This window comes from Cyrtonyx montezumae, unplaced genomic scaffold (genome assembly GCF_038088225.1).
Source record: "Cyrtonyx montezumae isolate F1298 unplaced genomic scaffold, pur_monq_1.0 scaffold_11, whole genome shotgun sequence".
Taxonomy (NCBI): Eukaryota; Metazoa; Chordata; class Aves; order Galliformes; family Odontophoridae; genus Cyrtonyx; species Cyrtonyx montezumae.
This window is the reverse complement of record NW_027071837.1, coordinates 4800003-4822210: the sequence shown is the minus strand read 5'-3', so window position 1 is coordinate 4822210 and position 22208 is coordinate 4800003. Positions and strand designations below refer to the sequence as shown.

Below are 22208 nucleotides of genomic sequence, written 5' to 3'. Positions count from 1 at the left end.
TTGCAGCCATGTCAGCAGAGTCTGGCAGCAGTGCTGTGGCTTAGATTTCCCTGTTAAGATTGACTTTGCTCATTCTCTCTGTTGCTGATTGTGTATGCAGTCTCTAGGCACGGTTCTAATTTTACACGCACTTCAGGCAACACTGTAGGATGGTGTAGGATGTTTTCTCTCCATTTCCTAGTTACTCATAGTGCTTTCAGTGGCATGTCCTTATAGCCATCATGCACTTGCACTCTAAAAACTGATTTTTAGACCACACTTTTGTATTTAGCAAAGCTGTTCCTTCTGTGGATGGGTCATTTTATTCCGTGAGTGATTTTGCAGTCATTAACTGCTCTGGGCTGTGGTCTGGTTTGGGGTCTCTTTTTCTCCTTCTTCAGAAGATGGAGCTCTTGCTCCAGCTCTGCAAGTTCTTTCACCCAGCCTCCCTTGGAGTAAGGACAGGACAGTCCTGATACAGCAGAGACAGAATTTGGCAGCTGAGGAGTGATGTGGAGGCAGGAGGGCACACTAACCTGCAGATTTTCTCAGCTGCACATGGGGTTCTCAGGAGCTGAAAGCATGCAGGGCTGGTTCCTGTGTCAGTGCTTGGCTCCTGGTCCCCACAGTCGGTGACAAAGTTACTGGAGGCTTTTCTGCATATTTGAAGTTATCAGATAGGAATTTGGTAAATGTCCCACTGCCCTGCCATTGCCAGCTTTGCAAGTACACTGTCCCTCTGCACCGGGCCTGCCAAGGGAGAGCCTCTGTGCAAACCAGAATTGGAAACAGCCAAATGAATCCTGAAAATACAGATGATTTTATTTTCCTTCCTCGCTGGTTACGCAGTTAATTTGCCTTCTGGATGGGTGGTTACTATTGGCAGTGCCATGTAACAGTTTGATAAAGAGAGAACTTTGGTCTAAATCTTCTGTTGCAAAGGTGGGAGGGAAAACCTCATTAAACTTTGTGTAAATCTTGGCCTGGATCTAAGCCAGGAGGCTTTTGGGAAGGAAGATAACTGGCTTGGAGTTCATTTTGAATAACAGTTTTGCCTATGGCGTGCCCCTAGCTATAACTTCTGAAACGAGTCCTTGCTTTTTTTCTTCTGAATAGATCTGTTTTGTTTCCTGTGCAAATCTGGGGTGCTTTTCCTATGTGTGTGCCATGGCGATAGTTCTGTATTGCAGGTGATAATGTGGAGATCTCAAAATGGAAAAAGTATGGTGAGAACTCTGCTCAGAGTTCTCTGCTCAAAGCACTGCTCAGGAAATAGCGATTGCTGAGATTTAACCTCGTGTTGCTCGTTTCAGATGCCTTCCAAAACATAAAATGATTTCTGTATGTATTAAGAAGGAGTAGTCCCTTGTGTGAGATGCACATCCCTTGGAAGATCAGGGCTGTGGGTTAGGATCCAAACTCCTCTTCCACAATAGTGCAGGAAACAAAATATCTCTGCAGGTCCCCAGGTTGCTTATACACCGCAGACCACCTACTCTGGTGATACAGTAAACTGACAGCACCTGTATCACTGGAGGGAAAACCATGTTACCTCCAGCTGTGCTGCAGCACCCAGCTGAGCAAACTGAGAGCTGGGACAGCAGAGCTGAGGTCCTTGCTGAAACCCAGTTCAGATGTGTGACATGTTTCATCTCGGTGACACTGCAGGAGCAGGATAGCTCCCTGCTCGTGGAGGCTGAGCTCTTGTTCTGCTCTTCTTTTCTCTCAGCAGTGGTAAACAAACACAAGCAAAAGGAAACGTTTTGTTCACTCTAGAATTTTCACGTCAGAGCGAAATGAGGCCAATGCATTTCCACCCTTTTTCATCTGACCTTTAAAATCTGGGCACAGAGATGGTTTCTGATTTCCACTGACTGCGTGAAGGTTGTGTAAGGCTGATTTCTTTTAGGGAGAGCATGAAAATAGAGTAGAATTGAGCCCAAAGCTGAGGAGCACCCTGAGCAGCTGCTGGAAGATGTTCCATGCCGGGGCAGGTGCATGCACCCACTGGTGTCAGGGAGGATGCACGTGGCCACGACGCTCTCACTTTGCAGTGTGATACAGGGCTGGCCAGGATCCTGCTCCTGTGCCAGACCCTCTTCTGGTTTTGTTCCATGTCCCGCTTGCCAAATTCTCTCTTCCAAGCCTTAAGGGGATCCCTGTGTGTGTTTGTGCACGTGTGAGTGCGTGTGTGCTCTTCATGCTAAGCTGCCCCTCACTTGTGGGAGTGGGATTGGCCTCTTGGCTGAGCTTGAGGTAACTTTTTATGTAGCACCTTGGGCCACACAGGTCTAATTTGCCTGATGAGAGTGCGTGGCTGAATGCTCGAGCTCTTGCAAGCTAGCGTAAGCATGTTAGCAGAAATGTGCAAGTTTTGTGTGAGTTCTGTTTAAAATGCCACTTGTTCTGCAGACGTAGCACAGCTGTTTGCACTGTTACTCATGCACTTTAATGGTTGCAGCCACAGGCTTTATTTGAGCAGAATTATTATGCAGGGTTAAAGATAATGTTAATTTTTGCCTTTGAAACATAAAGCAGGGTCTACATTTACAAACAGCAATGCCAGCCAGCTTTGTAGAACAGCTGTTTTGTGACTGTAGAAAGCCATTTTGCAGTGACAAAATAAGGATTCTAGTGCTGATAACCGCTGGCCACGCTGTGATAATCAAGTGATAGATTACAGGAAAGAGTCAAACCCTGTGGTCCTGCCTTAGCCAAGGCTCTCACTGAAGCTAATGGGAGTTCAGCTTTCAGGGGGAGCCACGGGAGTGTGCTATTTCTTTTCTTTTATGCTATACAAATGTTAGATGATTACAGGGAACAATGTATTTCTTGGAATAAGATGCTTGAACATTAACATCATTCTTCATTGCTTTATAGATGCTGCCCTGTGTAACACGCGAAAGTTTAGTTCCCCTTGAGTTAAGGGTGAACTAGGAGCATCCTGTTTTTGATGCTCGTGGAAGCTTTCAACTAGGTGTTACAGAGAACTAGCATGATAGTTGGAGTTTTCCTGTACTATTCATCACATTCACAGAGCTCCACAGCTTCATCTGCACTGAACGGGACTGGGGTCCTAAGCAGCTTCTCATGGTCATAAAGGAAGCCATTCTCTGCTCTGTTTTTATTTTCCCCACTATGGAAAGTACAGTGTTCCATTATTTTTACCTGCTGTTTTTCCATGACATCCATCACGTTTCATCAGAGAAGTACACCGCAGTTTCCTGACACCTTGTGTAGGTGCTTGAAATTTCCTCTGCAGGTTGAAGGCTTTATCTGCTTATTAGCTGACAACTGTCGAAGCTGATTGCAAGTAAGAGTTGAGTTTTGGTAAACCAAAAACAAAATCACAAAAACCAACAACAAAGAAGCTGTGTGTTCTTCTTAATTGATTTTATGGATGGATTTTTCTTAAATATCTACTTCAGCTATGTGAATGTAATGTTCTGTAAGAGCATCATCCGGCTGACTCACATGGAAGATGCAATAAAGATCCTTTTTTTTTGCACTTAGGGTCTGAATCCAGCCCATTGCAGTCAGTCCCATTGATTTCAGTGAGGTTTGGATCAGGTCGAACTGACAACTCAGGGTTGTCGCCAATCACTTTAGGGTCCCACAGTGTCCCAAGGCTGAAACCTGTATCTAGCAAGTGTTGAAGTTTACATTAAATGTATGTACTTTTGGAACACGTGCCATAACTCAAATGTCCATGTTGCACTAAGGATGTTCATGTGACAAGACTGTGCTTTTCTGCATCTTTAACGCGTCAGTTGAACTCTCAAGGAAGAAAAGGAGTATTGAACTCTCGGTTTAACTTCTGTCTGGTTTTGCTATTGTAGACTGTAGGTCCAGGTGGTTTGACATTGAAGCAGATGCGTGCAGAGAGCAGCTGACTGTTGAGAACAGGGTTGATGGGGTGCATGCATTAGAGGGCGTGCTGCGTCCCGTCCGCACGAAATGTTTTATACCACGGAACTGAAGGGGGACCTTCGTGTTCTGACTTTGATTTGTGAGCCGTCAGTTCTTAGACACAGTATCAGTGAGTTCAGACACACTGAGTGTTTTCGGTGACCACTTTTGCATGGAGGGATGGTGGAAGTGCTTCCCAGCTGTGGCTGCCCTGGGGCCCGCCTGGTTTGGGAGGCCATTGGTGGGGGCAGCCCCACACATCCCCAGAGCAGGACCACTGAGTGTGCTGAGCAGCACTGCAAGACTGAGGGAGATCCTGGTGTTCCTCAGACACTGGGAATCAAACCAGGGAGGTTTTAAGTGACTGATGATTACTTCTGTCTGTTTTAAAGCTGCTCACAGTGCTAGCTGGAAAAGTAGGCTTCTCTGAAGTTAGTATGGGGGTTATTTATAGTGGTGACAATCCTTGTGGTACACATTTTGAGGTGCAGCTGTAAATATTTGTCTCAAACATAGCACACATTGCATATGAAATGGTTTTAATCTGTTTTTTTTTTTTTGGTCTTCCGTAGTTTTAAACCTAAGCTGTTATTAATTTATGAGATTGACTAGCTCTGCAAATCTGAATGTACAGTCTGAGATTTTTAACATTTGAAACTTTGCACACGAGATGGTCTATTTCCTTTAAGTATGCTGTTGAACTAGGCTCTTCATGTACATCTTATTACAGATTACAGTAGGGAGTTTTCTCTGACTGCAAGTCTAAATGAACTATATTGTATATGTACCTGTAAAAAAAAACAAAACAACACGTGTTAAATCTATATTTAAAGATTAAAAAGTTGTTAAATAAATTCATATGAGAATATGCCACTCTGTTCAAAGATGCCTCTGCTGTGCTTCTGAAATCTGAGTGTTGGTTTTATTTCTTACTTCTTTTTTGGGGGAACAGGTACATCATTGACACATGCATTGATTTTAAAATGAGCAGTGACAGAGGATCCCATTGGCTTTGGGTGAGATGGGGGAGGCACCTCAGCACTCACCCTGAGGTCTGAAATAGCAGCTGCCCCCAGCACCACCTGCCCTGCATCCCACTGGGACTGTGCAGGGGGAAGGCAGGGGGTCGTGGTGGGCAGCCACGGACACATGGTGCATGCAGGAGCACCGTCACAGCTAATTAAAAAGCCTTTTTATTTCTGTATTGCCGCATTTGCACCGGGTTCTGTTGCAGGAGCAGAAATCATTTCATACAGAAACGATGATTAAAACGCAGTGATTTCTGCAGCAGTCCGTCCTGCAGCACTGCACCTCAGTCAGGTGAGCCTCGTGCTTTCCTTAATCCACTTCACGTACTTGGTGACCTTGGTGTAGATGCCGTACTTGCCCGGCTTGGCGCACTCCTCACCCCAGCTGGTGACCCCGGTCAGAAACCACGTCTCCCCGATGCTGTTGGCGTAGGGCCCTCCGCTGTCCCCCCCGCACGTGTCCTTCCCCCCGGCCGTGTACCCGGCACAGAACATGCTCTGCAGGATGGTGGTGGAGGTGCTCTTCAGACAGGTCACCCTGTCCACGAAGGGCACGGTGAGCACCTGCAGGACGATGGCGGAGCGGCCGCGGTACAGCATGCTGCCCCAGCCGCTCACCGTGCCCGGCCCGTTGCTCAGCAGGTTGTTGGTGAAGTCCCGGCTGCCGATGCAGATGGGGGTGACGTAGCTGTTGAAGGTGAGCGGCTGGTCCAGCTCCAGGAGAGCGATGTCGTTGTGGTGCTTGTTCCTGGTGCGGTTGTAGGCCGGGTATGGCAGGATTTTAACCACCTGCCGCCGCTGCTCCGTGTGGTCATCCTCCTTTGTGTTGTATTCACCTGTGGAGAGGAACGTGTGGGCCCGGTGACAGCCGTGTCCTCCCAGTGCCGTCTTGCTGCTCCCCAGTCCCACAGCCCCCAGAGAGCGCACATCCCCTCTGCCCCCTGAGGCAGCACCTCACAAACACACTGACTGCAGCCCAGAGGGTTTTGTCAAAGCGAATGGCAACGCGGGGATGCCGCCCTACCACCAGAGGGGGAGAGACCCTACGACTACAAACCCACATTAAAAACCCTGCTCGTGAGCCAGCTGCCCCTCTGTGGACCCACAGCTGGCTGCAGGGGTATCACTGCCCCGTGGGTCTCAGGGCTCAGCCACCAGTGGGCACTGAGCCCAGCTCCTGCCTCACTCACGGCCCAGCGATGCCAAGAACCACTTTTCTCAGCCCGAGTGTTTAACCCCCACTGCAGCGTTTCCCCGTGCTCTGCCGTGATCTCCGCAACATCCCATCTCCTCTAAGCAACATCTGCAGCAGCCCCAGCTGGAGCGACGGGACCCGGCAGAGAGGTGAGGAGGTGCTCCAGCTGAGCCCGGGCTGGTGGCTGTGCTGCTGCTCTGATCCCTCGGGGTTGGGGTTTTCCTTTTATTTTGCTGCAGTGTGAGTGTCAGCTTCTTCACAGGCTGCGTTTCCACAGCAAGAAGTGGGGGAGGCTTTGAGAGGGTGCGACAGCTGCTTGCTGCTGCTGGGGACCCGTAAACGTGCTTCAGTGATGAAGGCAGAGAGGGAAAGAAATGGGGCTGGCAATGCTTCTTCCACCCCTGTTGTTGTGTGGGCCTCCCAGGTTGCTGTAAATGAAGCTGAACATTTAGTGTGGATGGAGGTGAAGGATTGACACGTACAAATCCAGCAGTTCCCAAAGCCCTGCAAAATGATGTTTTGCTCACTTGACTTGCTACCTGCCCTGGAAACGGAGCAGTGCTGCGGGGCGGTGCAGTGCAGGGGGAGCTGGAGGACAGCAGGGCTGAGCTGGGAAGGGGAGGGAGCTGGTGTGCACATGCAGCAAATGCAGAACATCTGTCCTGGGGAAAAGCATTGCACCGAGAATTCCTCGTGTTTGTGGGTGCAGTGCTGGGTGCTGTGGCTAGGGAAATAGAAGAGCTGTGTGCAAGCTGCACAGCCTCCTGTTGCCTGCACAGGGCAGGGGTTTGGTCCTGCAGCATGAGCTCCATGGTGCTGCACAGCTCACAGTGCACAGCCAGGGCTCAGCTGTGCTGCTGCAGAAGGTGAGGATGCAGAAGGAGCTCTCTTGATAGGTCAGTTTTGTAGATCTGAATTCAGCGTTTCAAGGCTCGGGTAGAATCTCATTTTTTGTCAGTAATACAGGAAAGTGAGATTCTACCCCACCTCCTCTGAACATTGCCTGTAGCTGTTACCAGCTCCATCAGCGTGGTTCCTGCACTGGGGGGGAAACAAGTAACAGGGGGGGGAGGAGTGCCATGGCTGTGAAATGTGGCGCTGCCAAAGCCCCGTGCTGAATATCAGCAGGCAGGCTGGCACAGCTGAGCACCAGGATTTGGGAGGAAATACCATTTGTAGAGCAGAGATGAATTAGTTATGTGAAGTTGCAGCAACCCGTGCCCTGCAGCCTGGCCCTGAGCTCCTGCAGAGCTGCTGGAGGGGCACTCTGCCTTTGGGGCCATCTCCTGCAGTCGGGCTGAGCCCCTGGCATCACCCACAGTGCTCACCTGCCACAGCCGTGACGTTGTCCCCCGGCTCCAGGCAGTGTGCTGCTGTCACCACCCATTTCTCGTTGATAATGGACGCTCCACAGAAGCCCAAACCTCTGCTGTCCACCAGGTGAACCTGCAGGAGCAGAAGGAATCCACAGCTGCGGGGTTTGTTGCCAAGAGGGAGGTGCAGGGTATGGGTTTGTCTGTAGGATGGGCTGTATTAAGTCGCACAGAGCCAGTGCTTCCCCAGTCATGCCAGGAGCTGCTCCCTGCGTGTCCCTGTGCCCCACCCCGGTTTGCACACTGCTGGTGCTGTGCTGCACTTGTCCCTGCATGACCCCCGCTCCAGGCTTGGGGTCAGACAGCCCCAGTGTAGGGTTCTGGTGGAGCCAGGAGTTGGAACTTCCAACTCCTTCCAACTCAGGCTACTCTGTGATAAAATCCGGTTTAACGCAGAGTTTCCCAAAATGCAATTCTATAAACCCCTCATAAAAGTGCTTTTCAATGACCAGAGAATATGGGGACAAGATGCTAAGTCCCTGCATCATACAACCATCTGGCAGCCTCCCACTCATGGGGCACGAGCCAGGACATCCCTACGCTCAAACTTCGAATGAAATCCTTCAGCCGAGTTGTTGAGCTGCATTGTAAAGATGGATTTCCTTTCCGTTTCACCCGTTTTGGCCCTCCCACGCGGCACGGCACCTGCCCGGCTGCCTCCGGAGCCGCTCCCGCAGCGTTAGTCCCCGCTCGGCCGTCCCCATCCGACAGCCACGGGATGGCAGCACCGCTCGCTGCTCGCAGCCCTGCCCGCTCACCGCTGCGGGCTTTCTTGGACCCTTTTCCGAGCCCTGGAGCCACCACGAACCCTGGGGAGAGCACAGCATCCCTCCCTCCTGCTGCCTGACCCCTGCGGGCTGGGCACTCTCACCTGCCAGGTGAGGTGACATCCTTTAGCAGGTCTGTGCCTGGCGAGGTGGGGGTCCTTGTGAGCACAGCCAGCCTCGGGGGGCTCGGAGAGTGTGAATAAGCTTTCACTGTGGGTGCTGATTTCTTAGGTTTATATTTCTGGTACTCCTCCTGGCTGACCTGCACAAATGGACCCTAAGGGTCATTGCCACAGGCAGCGCTGGTCTGTGCTAGAGCTCGCAAGAGACCAGAGTCAGAATATCACTTGGAAAAGATATTTCCCATCAGTTGAGAAAGGCTGCACCCAACATGGAGCTGCGTCGCTCTTTGCAAAGCTTGCTGAGGGGGGGCACGTGGGGGCAGCCCATACCTGCCAGGGCAGCTGGCCCTTCACGCTGTCGTATCCCCCCACCACCCTGGTGTCGTTCTTGGTTATCGGCACGATCTTGGTGGGGGCGGAGGTGGGGGGCAGCTCGGTGACGTCGAGCACTTCGTCGTGAGCGTCGTCCTTGTCGTCGCTGGCGGTGATGTTCCAGTGCTCAATGGTGTTTTCGGTGCGGGTGACCTTTCCCCTCATCTCAGGAGCTGTGATCCTCCCGCAGGGATACGGCACTGGAGGAGAAGTGGACGAGGTTATGCCCGGCAGTGCAATGATTCTTGCACTGTCAAAACAGGGGAAGGAACAGGCGAGGAGATGTGTAAATGAGCTGAGCGGGGCCCGGAGCGTCCGTATAGACAGTGTACAAGAGCTACAAAAGCAGAAAGGGTTTTAGACATGAATTGTGCACTGCTTTTATGAGTAAGGAAGCTTGCAAGACAGAGGGCAGGCAGGACAGGGCGGCACAGCTGTGCCTTTATTTAGCAGAATGCTGGGGTGCGTGCCTGGGAGCTGTGTGCTGGGCAGCCCGGCTGTTGGCTGACATTTCTGCAGCTAGTTGCTCCAGAACAATGAATGTCCAGCTGGGAGAGGGCAAGAAACAATATCTGCCAGTTGTACAGATAATCCTGCTTGGCACCAAGGTGAGGAAAACATTAATAAACTCATGCTTGAGTTTAGATTTTCCTGTTAATGAAGACCTCATCTGTAGGCTCATTTCAGCTGAGCTCTTCCCATTTCTCTCCTACGCAGTGTGTGCTGAATTCCTGCTGATAGTGGCAGTCAAAATAGTAAATAGCATCAGGCATTGTCTTTCATCTGAAAAGCTTTTGACAGCACTGTGCAAACAAACATTAGTGTAAAATCAGAAGTGAGCATGGCCTACAGAGATTTCACATTTGCTTAAAAAGTCCATGTTAGGAGTAGGGCTCCAATAAGAGCTCAGTGAAAGAAAGCACCATCAGGAGGCTGCACTGGGAATGAAGGCTTCAGAGCCCAGAAATGTTAAGCTTTTGCAGGAAGAGTAATTGCCCAGGCTGAAAGTTGGTCTTACTACTAACATTCTGGTCCAAAGAACATATCTCCATTAGCAGAAAGCATAGAAAGTACCTCAGGCTGAGAGACAGCCAGCCCATTCCTTGCAGGCACCTTCTCTCCAGCCAGGTGGCATGTCAGCTACACTCACACGTCAGAAATAAGATGGCACCAAACCTCACATTGAGCTTAACTGACAATGCTTTTCTCTAGTCAGTCTCCTCTTTCCTCTGCTGGGTATGCTTGGCTCCATGAACTTGCTTTGTTGGACTGGGATTGAATGAGCTAGAGCTGTAGTAACAGCCTGCGAGTGAGGAAAACTCAGGGAATATGATTTAAAGGATGAAAGATCGTCTGTTGTCCCATGATATCCTGGGTGGAGGCTCAGTATCAAAGTAGTAGCTATTGGAACAACTTGTGAGCCAGCTCTGGCTGAATGGATGCCTGTGTTGTACATACTGGTACAGACGGCATAATAGTTATGTCTCCAGAAAATTACTGATCTGTATCTAGAAATATACGACATGCCTTTGTGAGCAGCCTTCTGAAACAGGCATTTGCCTCGTGTGTAAAGTTCCTGACACCTAAACTCCTCTCCACGCACCGAGGCTATAAAAAGGATGCTTAGACCATGTCTTTCAAGTGCAGCCTCGCATCTGCCATTGGGAAAGTGCAGCGTCAGGCTCTTTACATCTGCTAAGCAAGAGAACAAGGTTGGCTTCCAACAGGGTGTCTCATTTCTCTGAGATTCATGCAAGGAGGAGACCTTGGAATCTTTAACCCGACTCTTTAAAACACGTTAAGGTTTAACCTGTAGGTTTACAGGACTTCCCATCTTCGTGAAGCTTGTAGCCGCTGGCGCAGGAGCACACAGCCCTCTGTGGTGGGTCATGCCTGCAGAAGTGCTCACAGCCCCCGTTTTTTGTAGCGCAGGTAGAGTCTGCAAGAAATCAAAACGAGATGCTGAAAGCTCTTTGACACAGCCCTGGTGAGAGCTGTATGGACCTGGGCCTTTGGGATCAGCCTGGGGCTGCCTGCAGCTGTTCCAGACTGCGCTGAAGGTGTAAATCCCTTCCCTGTTCATAGTGAGGGAGTGCTGAGCACTGCTTTGGGATGGCAGCGTGAGGAAATGGCCCTGAGATCCCAAAAGAAGTGCTGCTGAGCCCCAGCAATCCCTGCATACCAGTCCTGGTGCAATCGGAGCCTCTCAGCTCTGCCAAGCTGTCCAAAATTTGGCAGCCTGACCCCAAAGGACTGCTGCAAATATTTGGTTATGAGCCACGTGATTTCCCCACTATTGTGCTCCCCTCCAACCCCCGTGCTTACGGAAATCCAGCCACGGTGCAGGTGCCAACAGAGAGCACTGTGTGCCCCACGGGTGCCCCAGGAAGGCTTTGACTCGGGATTACTGCCGGGCCCTGAGTTTGAAACCACATGTTCTTCCTGACGTACTGACAGATCGGTGCAGCTGCAGAGGACTCATTTCCGTGGGACTGCTTTCAGCATCTGCAGGGCAGCCGTGGCTCAGCGGGCAACCCAGTGCACAGCAGGTGCCTGCTCCCACCCCAGCCTCCACTACCATGGGACCACCATCCCTTGGAGGTGGAAATCCACTCACCTGCAGGCCCCCTTTTAATTCTCAGTGAGTTTTCAAACCGCTTCACAGCAGATTAACTCCACTCCTACCTCCTCAAGGACACCTCCCTTCCTGTAGCCATTTTAATGCCATCATTTACTATTTTTACAGAGATCCTTTTCACGCCTCACTTCGGGCGCTATTTTTGTTTCTGTCTCGCTTCCATGAGAAATCTGCAGTGAGACTATTTAAATTTGATGCAGCTTTGAAATGCTCTTTTTAACGTACGCTCCTCTCTTGCCAGAGCAGAAGCACAACTAGAAAGAGAATCTTTTATTAGTGCAGTGAGTCTAGCACATTATGCGAGTCGCACAGCCTCTGATTATATTATAAATGTAAGAGCTGAATATCCCTCTTGCTTGAATTATCAGCTGTTTGGTTTCCATAGATTCCTCAATCCATCAGGAAAATATTTGCCTTTTGTTTGCCTTTAGAATCAAGATTGCTGGTGATAATTAGGGTTACGATTTTCGCAGGGGGCCTTTAGGGGGAGGTTGCCATAGTCCCACCCCACTCAGCACCTGGTGCGAGGGTGGAAAGGAGTGAGAGCACGGGGGCTGCCTTGGGGTGAGTGAGCCTCACATAAGAGCAACTTGGTGCTCAGCTGTGCTCTGCAGGGGACGGTAGGGGAGGGAGACATCTTCCTAAACCCCAAAACACATCCCCTCACAGTCCTGCTGCCAGCAGGCTACACTAGCACATTCATACAACGTCTGAAACGGCCCTCGATTAGGATGAAAATCACTGTGCCCACTTTGATCAGCTGGGATTTCAAAGAGGGCAGAACAACCACAAGACATAGCCCTTGTACATACCTATTTCGCAGTTCCTGCCTCCGTACCCAGGTGGGCACATGCACTCATAGGAGCTTACTCCGTCCTTGCAAACAGCTCCATTTTTGCATGGATTGGAGTTACACTGATCTCCATCTTTGAGAGAAGACAGGACAGTTAACAAACATGAGCATCCAACATGGCAGGTGGTGGCCAAGTGCTCTGTACAAGCCTGCTGTTAAAGACAAGCAGGAGGCTGCGTGCCTTCCATCTTTGTGATGGAAAATAAGTTCAAATCTGGCACACAAGTGCACAACAGGCAACATCAGCACCGTGGGAACATCAGCAGCTGTGCTTAGTCCAAAGGCCCGATTACATATGCTGTCTCCTTTTGGGTTAGTCCTGCTTTATTTCATCTCACTCATGTGATGTGACAGCAGGATCTCACATCTTGGCTTGGTTGCACAGCTGAAGTTCAAAGACTTATGTCATCAAGAGTGGTTGGGTTTTACTCATCTGAATTTGAACACTGCTGTCCCCCTGTGCGTGTTGGGTCTGGAGACCTTTCTGAATACTGGGGCTGCGAGCCTACGTCATTGGTTTCCTTCTTAACATTTCCCTGCTCTCAGCAGGTCTAGATTTTTCATAGTGTGTCGTAGTCCTGACTTTTATTCACCCAGCTACCTGCATTTGAGAAACTGAGGAATAGAAATGCCAGATATTGCAAAGTTGGTGGTCTGGAGTAAAGACTAAAAAAGCAATTATACCACAGGGATGGGCACTCCGAAGTGGTGATGCAACGGCAACAGGGAATGGAGCACCTGGTGGGGAGGCAGGACCAGCCCAGGGGAGCTCAGGTGCATGTATTATACCTGAGTGACCAGAAGTTCCCAGACCTCATTTAAGGGTTGGCAGTGAAGGCAAGTGCATTTAGCTGGAGATCCCTACGTACCTGCTGTCTTCCAAAGGTAAGCAGCTTCTTTTTGTGCTTGTGATTGGTGCATTTGAGCAAATCCACCCTTGCTGTAGCCTAGGGCCTTGCTACTCTGTTCTGCTCTGCTCTCGTTGCTGTGCTTTCTATTGCACTGCAGTTTTTCAGAGGACAGTCCTACGATGCAGATGTAACATTTAGAGTATGTGATTCTGACCAACTCTGTGATAAACAACGTCTGAGTGCTGAGGAATGTTTCTTTCCATAGGCATCTGCTGCTTATGGACTGAGAGATGAATATTATGCATGTGAATGTGAAGAAAGCAGCTCTTACCAATGTATATTTTCCAAAATTCCATCTGCAAAGGAAAAAAAAGAAAAAAAATCCCTTGGTTTCTAATACCTGGGCTTAAAGGGATGGCTCCAGAACTAAAGCCAAAGGCTTGAAGGAGGACAACAACCTCAGCAGACCCAGTGGTGAGGACCCAACCCCTAATGAGGTTCCCCAGCCCAACAGATGGATTGTGAATGAGAACCAAGGGGCAATGGGTGCTGCCCCTGGCTCCTGCTCAACCCCCTTTGCTCTTCAGTCCTCCTCCCACAGTGCTTCACCCCAGCGCTCCATACTTGGTGAGGCCAAGAGAAGTTTAGGCTGTTTCACAGCAGTGATACTCACTGTTTTCTCTGTGTTCTCAAACACTTCTCGGGCTTCTTCGAAGCTGCATTTTTCTTCTATGCATTCTCTCTCAAGGTTCCCAGGAATAAACTCTTCCAGCCTGTTTGAATTGCCTCGCCTTGTCCTGCTCAGAACCGTGCTTGCCTCTTTGTTCTCAATGAAGACTGCAATTGGAAAAGAAAGCTGGGCTGCAGAGGGCTGTGGGTGGGCAGCAGGGCTCTGCTCTCTGAAAACCCCTTCTCATGAGTTTATCATCCCCCACTGCCAGTGATGTTTTGGGAGCCTACCTGAGGTTTCTTTGGTGCCTGCTTTAACTGTAACCTAGTGAAACAGAGCTGGGAAACTTGGAGTCAAAACTGGCTGATGGTGAGAGTGTGATTAGGAGCACCGATGTTTGGCACATGGTGTGAATATCTCCTTTCATAGATGCCTAAACTAGAATAAGCTATTCAAGAAGGGAAAACCAAAGGTTTTCTCATGCTGCTGCTTAGAGGCATCTTGTTTGAGCACAGAAATTGAAGCAAGGTGTGAGCACTGCTGACTTGAGGCTGCTGGCCCTAGGTCCAGAGGGGGTGTCCAGGTTGCCACCTGGTGACATGGTCCCATCATGGTGCTACCGTGTGTGCCCTCTCAGCTGGAACTGACCTTCCTCCCCAGGTTGGAGGAGGAAGCATTTCTGTCTTTCTGTGTTAGATGCTATACTAATTGTTTTTGCAATGATTTTAATCACTATAAAGCTTGCTTGATCCTCTGCTTTCTTCGTGTTTTCAGTTAAAAAGGGGAGTGCATTAAAATCCTGACATTAATCTAATTGTTTGGCAGTAGATATTGATGGGTTAAGAACTTTGGCTTGGTTTAAACATTGCAGCTCCTGTGGGCTGTCTAATCCCCTCCCATCTGCAAGATTGGGGTTTATATGTGGAGCATGCAAGTCACTGGAGGAGACCCTTTTCCATCTATCATGTGCTATGACCTCTGTCATGAACACAAGCTGGGCTAAAAAAAACTGGATTGAGGGAGATGGAGCAGTCCTCATTGGATTTGTAGCTCTATTGGCCTCTCCATGAGGTTAGTGCCTGAGGAACCAGACATGGGCACAGCTACATGCCACCAATCGTGGCTGCATTTTATTAGATCTGCTCCTTCGTTTCTTCATGGTGGAAGGTGCCAGGCACCTGCCATAATTAGCCCATTTAATGGAGAGATCTCATTTTTTTTATGAAAACAACTTCACTTCCTTCAGACCCATCTAGACTGCCTTGATGTACACCAATCCCATGTGCTGCTTTGTAGGCAGAACTTGATTTGAAGTGAAAGTGGCAGGACCTGTGGGATCACATGCAAGGTGCTCAACCAGGCTGGAAACGATCCTCATACCAAGCGTATGTTTATGTGTGGCTTAGCAACTTCTAAATTAGTACCTGAAAGATTGAGAGGATCTTTGGGCTGGGGGTGACATCTGCCCTGCAACCTGAGTATTAAGTTTTCTAGGAAATACACTTAGGTGGGTGATGACTCTGCTCACTTTCCATTGCTAAACAAACACTTGGGAAAAGTACTTTTTTTTTAACCTGTTACTTGCAATGTTTTAATAAAAGAAGAAAGGCCTTGCCCCAGCTAAGTACTTGTGCTGGAAGTGAACCAGACTCTGCTGGAACTGTTGCTGCTACAGATCAATCATGCAGCAGCCTGCATTACTGTGTGTGATTACACACATCCATCAACTACTCTATCTTGTCTACAATTTTGGCTGCATCATACGGTCTTTAAGTTCACACTGGGTTTGGCTTTAAACATATCCCACTGTGGAAAGCCCAATGACTGTTGCATGGATGTGAGTGCTGCACTCCAGGAAAAAGTGATGGCACACAGAGGCTGTGGATGTTACTCCACCAGTGCTGTGTTTCCCATTTTTCCTTTTGTGTGTGGGTGCATGTGTTCTAAGTGGCTGAATCAAGCTCTGAAAGCTGTTCAAATTCAAGAGGAATCCCATTCTTAAAATTAATCCCTGTGAAACTTTCTGCATAAAATCATCACAAAGGCTTTTTTTTCCTTCCTGAAGAAAGAGGCAGAGCTTCAAGTAGAGGAGCTCTGAAATGCTGCAGTCCTGCTGACCCCTTGTCTCTCACAACACAGTGCAAGTTGTCCCAGTGTCAAGTGACAAGCAGACCCTTTACCTGTGCCAGTAACCCCCACCCCCAGGAGTGAAGGACTTCCTAGGTTTTAAAATGAACCCACCTGTACTTTCGGCACCAAGAAAAGCTTCCAGAAGACAAAAGGAGAGTATGAGGGGGATTTTTGCCATCTTCTTCACACTGCCCAAACTTAGGAACTAATTGTTCAGGTGGTGGAGCTTGGTCAATAGTTCCAAAGTGCAAGCTCCTGTTTATTTGCTCTGGGTAACCCTTTAATTTAAGGTCCCCAGATGTGCCATTGCTGAGCCTTGGAATGGCAGCAAGGGTTTTACTTGATAGGGCACATCCATGCTGAAGAAATGTATCAGGTAGCTGCAGCCTTTGGGGTTACCTCCTGCCCCATAGGATGTTGCTGCCAGATTTGGAGGTTGAGCAAGGCACAAGGATATATTAACAGCTTCGGTAACGTCTTCAAAGCACTGGATTGTCCGTTCCTATCCAGGTGATGTCATTTGCCATATAGAATCCACGGTAGCACTTTCAAAGCCTTCAGCACAGCCTACATTTCCAAAAGAGCCAGCACAGATTCACTTGGAGATGATCCTATAAGCCCTGTCACTGGAGCAGGGAGAGTGTGCAGACTTTTGGCTGCAGGTCTGCTGACTGCTCCTGCTTCAGACTGACCAAAAATAAGGTTTCTATCGAAAATCTGATAACTCTTAAAAAACATTTCTTCCCTTCTGACTTTCCCTTAATGTGAAGAGTTGAGGAATTTCTTTGGGGAAAATACTACATACTGTAAAAAATGAAGTGTTCATTTCTGGAAAGGTCAAAGCGAATGCATACAAGCCTCCCCCCTCTTCTCTCTCCTTGAGGGGTTGTAGGGAAAGTCAGCTGACATTGTTCACCCTGCTCTGGAGAGGGCTTTTGGCCTTTATGCCAACGACCTTTTCCTTGAAACCTGCTTCCCGATTGCAGCTTGTCATGTGCACAGTGCAGAGCTGGTGTCCAGCATCATGCCCATGCACAATGGATGCTAGCAGGCTCTGGTGGCTTGTTAAAGCACAAGGGCTGGAAGAGCAGCTAGCAGGCCTCACTAGTTCCCAGCAAAGCAAGATCGATGCTGTGCTGTTGTCAAAGCAAAATGAATGTTGTGCTACTGTCAATGCAAGAGAATCCCACCGTGTGTTTCACAGCACCATGAGCACTCCCAGGCAGGCTGGCTGCTTTGATGGGAAGCAATGTACAGTGCTGGATGTGCTGTGTCTTGCAGGCTGGAGTGCTATCAATTGCTCTGAGGCTACAGAAACCCTTGGGTAGTTGTTAGAGTGTTTGCTTGAGCTTGTGAAACATCAGTTCTGAGCAATCAGTCCAGAAATGTAGACATGTTCCTTCGTGCAACAATTGTGAGGGACATCTATGGTTGCATGGAGTTACTTTTGTATGCAGAAAGGAGCATCAGCTGTAGGCAAACAGGAGATGCTGAATTTGAGTTACAGCTTTGTGAGATCCGTGCTGCCTCGGTAGAAAAAATCTTGTATATTTCTTTTCTTGAGTAAAAAAAGGTCCCCAAACCAATAATTCATCTTGTTTCTTCTTGCTCCACTTGAAATGATCTTTATTCATCACTGGCAGTAGCTTTTGTTATCAAATTTCTGTGGTGGAGAAATGAGTTTGGATGAGGTAATGTACTACTGATGTAAATTGAATGCAAAGTGGAGAAGGTAACGGTCGTCTTTCATTTTCTGTGCATAAGAAAATGTAAATGGGAGAAAATAAATTGAGCTAAAATGCTGAAACAATACATCTCCTTTCAATAAAGAAGAGTGTAGGGAATGGCCTACCATAACAAAGGATAATTGAAATCTCATTACTTTAAATATTTTACTTCAGAACATAGGTCAGTCAAATAATTTTTGGTTTATTGTGCATATTTCACGTGTAATACTATTTGCAACATTATGGCTAATTAATCTCAACAGAAAATGCCAACATCATTAGAATAAACAAGGCTATTAACACAAATAATTTCTATTGTTTACTACTATCGCTGTCAACTTCTGGGGCACTGAATTGAAAGCTAAGTGTTTATTTTTATTTATTCTGAAACCAAAATCCCCAGAGCTGTGATTGCCACTGTGAGCACTTTAGAGATGAAAGCTTTGTTGTTTAGGTGGATGACATCAATTAAATACCTGATCTGGGTTTGTTTTGATCTGGTGTTCTATGCTCTCAAAGGAAGAGCATTGAAAATGCACAGTCAAACTGTGCTTCTTCCTACGAAGAGGCTTTCTATGAGATGCCCCTTCTGGTTTGAGATGTTAGAATCGGGGCTATTTTTGGTTCAGGTAATGTTGCACCAGGGGAGGTTTGGGTTGGATGTCAGGAAAAACTTCTCAGAAAGAGCAGTGAGGAGCTGGCATAGGCTATCCATCCCTGGAGGTATCCCACAACTGTGGAGATGTGGCACTGGGCATGGTGGGGTGGGTTGGGGTTGGACTTGGAGATCTTAGGGCTCTTTTCCAACCATAATGATTCAGTGATTCTATGATTCTGCTTCCTAGACTTCAAGGATTCTAAGGTACTGGTACACTACTACCTTTCTTTTCCCCTTTTGGGATTCATTGGCTTATTTGTTGTCTTATTATTTTCTGTGTCTGCAGTTGGAGAAAAAAATGCAAATTGTTCCTTGGAAAGAAGTGGGAAATTCTTAACATCAAGAACTACCAACAGAAATCTGGTAGTGTGTATTTGGGGCTGGTGTGTTGGTCTGGAGGACACAGCAGAACGGGGAGTTGCAGCAGCTGAAGTGTTGGAAACATCACGTTCCCAGCAGGGCCATCACCTTGGGCCTGGGAGCTGCTGGTCTTTCAGAGAAGCTTTCCTCTGCAAAGAGAAATGCATTTTATGAGAAGTCAGAACAAAAAAGGTATTTCCATTTTAATCTGATGATCTTTTTTTTAACGTGCTCTGGCTGCACTGATCAATAATGTTAAACAGGCTGATGGCTTGCGGATCTTGTTAAAGGATTGTTCATAATCTCCCTTGTCTCCAAATGCACTCTTTTATGTGAAAAATCCTCCTCAAAACCTTAAGCAAATTCCAATTTGCCTTTGCCCTCTAGACAGCAGTAGTAAGTAATCTTTCCCTAACCAACAGCAAACAAGCTATTTCTGAAATAACAGTGAAAGCATTGCTTGGTCTTTATTTTCTCCCCCTCTTTATTTGGTTAGTGTGAAATCTCAGGCCTTTTTCTGTGCTGAAATTACCCAAACATGAAGGCACCACAGCCATTGCACTTCACAGTACCCATCATTCTGTTGCAATGATTAACTTAACTGGAGAAAGTAGCGGTGACTGCAGCGTGCTGTCAGCTTGTGCAGGAGCAGGGCTGGCTCTCTGCTCTGAAAGCTTCTCCTGTACTCCCTCATCCATCTCAGGGCTTTTGGTTCCTGTGTTGGACATTATTATTCTGCTGTCACGTGGAGGTTCCAATGCTTGTGCCAAGGAGCAAACTCCCCTTGCTGAACTCCCTCCGGACACATCCATCACAGTCAGCACTTGGGCTCTGTCCCTCCCATTTTATTCAGTTTTTAATTAGACTCCTGCACAGGAGCACAGAGCAAACTCTGCTTTCATCTGGGAGATCCAGTGGCTGTGAAATATTTACTGGAAGTAAATAACTGTCAGAAAATAAATAAGTCCCTGACTCTACATGAGCGTAAAAGTGCTTTGAAATAGTCTCATTCAAATAAAAGCTCCCCACGTTGAGTGGCAGTAAGAAACAGCAACACAGGCAAAAAAATTCCCAGTGTAGGAAGTAAACAAAATTACTAATTCATGGAGCAGCACGTTTCACAGTAGCAGCTTTAATGTCCTTTTCAGTTTGATTTGAAATAGGCAAGATTAAAAGGAAATCTGGATTTGGTTTGGTCATTGTCTTTCAGAAAATAGAATGCAAGCACAGATAGATGCACCGAGGTGCTGACGTTATTCTAAATTTAGAATTCAGCATCTCCACTTCCAACTGGATAAAGCAATGAAACAAAGCTCTGAGAGTGTAGCAGCTCTTGCAGATTTTGATGGGTCAGCTAGATCACCAAATTCAGGCATCATCATACAGACCAAGCAATAAATTAAATATAAGCTTGGAAGTTGGCTTGCTGCTGTGTCTTGGCATGAGCTGACACAATCTTTATAATAGGCCAGGCACAGATATAGGATAGAGGTTTGTCCTGCTGCAGGCTTGCTGACAGAAACGTGAGCTCTGGAGATTGCTTTGAAACAGATCCCTGCAAGATGTTTCTCGCTCCGCTGGTAAACCCACTGCCCCTATCTGCTGATGGTATAAATAGTGTAGTGTCTTGAGAAATGCTCCTGTACCAAGACTCTGTTTATAGAAAGAGGCTAACTCCAGACAAGCAGAGGAGCTTGTTTCTTTCTTCATTTGTGGGAGAGAATTCATGACTTTGCTCTGATGCCTGCTGTTGAGTGATCAAAGTGCCTCTCCCTCTCATTCTCACTTTATTCAGACTTTATTTTGGATAGTTAAAATGGGGGTGAAATGAATCTCAGCCAGCAGACCCAGGCCTGCTGCAGTCTTAGACGTTGCACTTAACTTCATATTAAGCTCAAATTACCACCATTAATTGTTCTCCCTTTATCTGTTTTACTATGTCAGTGCCTGTGACTATGCCTTCATTTGTTATATTTGCATTAACCATTTTCCATCCAGTGTTTCTAATTTCTCCTTGTAGCAGAGCATCCTTGTGCCTTATTCACCTTCTCCTCCTCCCTTTCTTTCTACTGTCTTTATAATTTGCTTTCCTTCCCTTCAGAATCCAAAATGTCTGTGGTATTAACATCTAAGGGGAGGATATGCAGAGAAGAGATAAGGATATTTCTAACCTGTGTGTCCCTAACTGATACCACCAGTCTTCTCTTGAGTTGTAGGTACACAGAGTAGCTGCACTCGAAGCTTGCCCCTTGCTTAAATAATATGATCTCAGACCAACACTTCCAGCTGATTGATTTGGAAGGGTCCCCATAACTCTGGGACCTACTGAACAAAGCAGTTAATTTGTTGATGTAATAACAACAGGGACCACAAAATCCCTGTTATCTGCTAAAATCAATGCATACAGTGGAGGAAGCCACCAGTCTGGTTCTATAATGAGATACTGTAAATCTTCTTGGGAATTTCAGTAGTGTCAGATGCAATAAAGAGTTCATAGTTAAGACTGAGTTGACCTTTCTGGCGAACCTCACCTGTGTTCTCTTTTCTGTCCCCAAAATCTAGTGCCCTGGTATGCTTCTCTTGCTAACTGTATTCAAGAATGGATGGTTGGGTGTTCTGACTTGCCATCTCTAAAAAAGCCCATAACTCCCTTCCATGAAGGCTGCATTAATTTGGAGCTGAATGCAATGATCTTCATCAGAATTGTACTGGTTGAACTTTCAATGGAATTTGATAAATGAAACTTTACTTCTGAGAGTTTGCCTTTAAACTAATACAAAGCAGTCTTAAAAAGCAGCATCCCTATCTTACCTTAGCAAAAATTTATTCTGGCTAGCAGCTAAGGTTGTATGACTAATTATGAGTAGATTGAGCTGGAGCTTATAGTAAACTTTTTAAAATCAAGAGGAGTGTCTCACATCCATGGAAACACAATCAGCAAAAGAATACTATGTCTAGTATGTGACACACTCTTTCTAAATCGGGCTCATCTCTTTGAAAAATAAAATGCATGAGTTCCAAAGCTCAGGCTTAGATCATAATTCAAAACCGCAGAGGATTATCTTAGAAATCACAAGAAGCATCTCCCAAGGGTTTTTGATGGATGCTTCTTTGCATCAGCTTTTATCTTGAAAGCTACCTCAAACTCGTGGAAACATGAAGAGTTCATGATTGTACGTGTAGCCTCCTTCTAAAAGGCAGCACAGCTCCTAGCTATGAATGCTGCCTCAACTGGTGAATGCTCCTTATATTCTTCCCACAAATGAATGTGGTCCCAAGCATTTCTCTTTGAGGCTCCAAGCTTTCCAGCTCAGGTTGCACAGTGGAAGTAATGCAGGGCAGGAACACATCCTTGCTCAAGTTGTCCAGCTACCACCTTGTCTTGATCTTATAGATCTAGGGCCAAATTCTGCCTTTGCTTCACGCCAACACAGTCTGATTCCACTTCTCTTCCTCCTTCATAGTTCTGTTCTCCTACATTTCTCTAAAGCTGCTGTAATACTTTTCAAGTCAGGTTTAATCATAAGTGATCTTTAATCAGAAGCAATCCATTCTGTATTAATGTAGTGGAAAACT

General features: G+C 47.3%; 2 protein-coding genes across 3 annotated transcripts in view; one reads left to right on the top strand and one right to left on the bottom strand.

Moving 5' to 3' along the window:
* Positions 1-4080, top strand: part of MCF2 (MCF.2 cell line derived transforming sequence) — a 46878-nt gene extending 42798 nt beyond the window's left edge. For both annotated transcript variants that reach the window (XM_065729463.1, XM_065729464.1), the window contains one exon: positions 2860-4080. In XM_065729463.1, the coding sequence (XP_065585535.1) occupies positions 2860-2900 (41 nt within the window). In that variant the 3' untranslated portion in view covers positions 2901-4080. The remainder of the gene's footprint in view (positions 1-2859) is intronic.
* A 979-nt stretch (positions 4081-5059) lies between these two features.
* Positions 5060-16096, bottom strand: F9 (coagulation factor IX). Its single transcript, XM_065729462.1, has 8 exons — positions 15999-16096; positions 13761-13924; positions 13419-13443; positions 12196-12309; positions 10556-10684; positions 8704-8945; positions 7440-7557; positions 5060-5752 (listed from the first exon to the last, which is right to left on the bottom strand). The coding sequence occupies exons 1-8, from the start codon at positions 16063-16065 to the stop codon at positions 5205-5207; spliced, it is 1407 nt and encodes a 468-aa protein (XP_065585534.1). The 5' UTR covers positions 16066-16096; the 3' UTR covers positions 5060-5204.
* Between the last annotated feature and the right edge of the window lie 6112 nt (positions 16097-22208).

What these genes read in the sequence shown, in the direction of transcription:
- F9 (XM_065729462.1), bottom strand. Translation starts at nt 16,065, where the DNA reads ATGGCAAAAATCCCCCTCATACTCTCCTTTTGTCTTCTGGAAGCTTTT. An exon ending in TTGAGAACACAGAGAAAACA is followed by an intron (nt 13,444 to 13,760) that starts GTGAGTATCACT and finishes TTTCCTTTGCAG; the next exon opens with ATGGAATTTTGGAAAATATA. An exon ending in ATTTTGGAAAATATACATTG is followed by an intron (nt 12,310 to 13,418) that starts GTAAGAGCTGCT and finishes CTTCTCTCAAAG; the next exon opens with ATGGAGATCAGTGTAACTCC.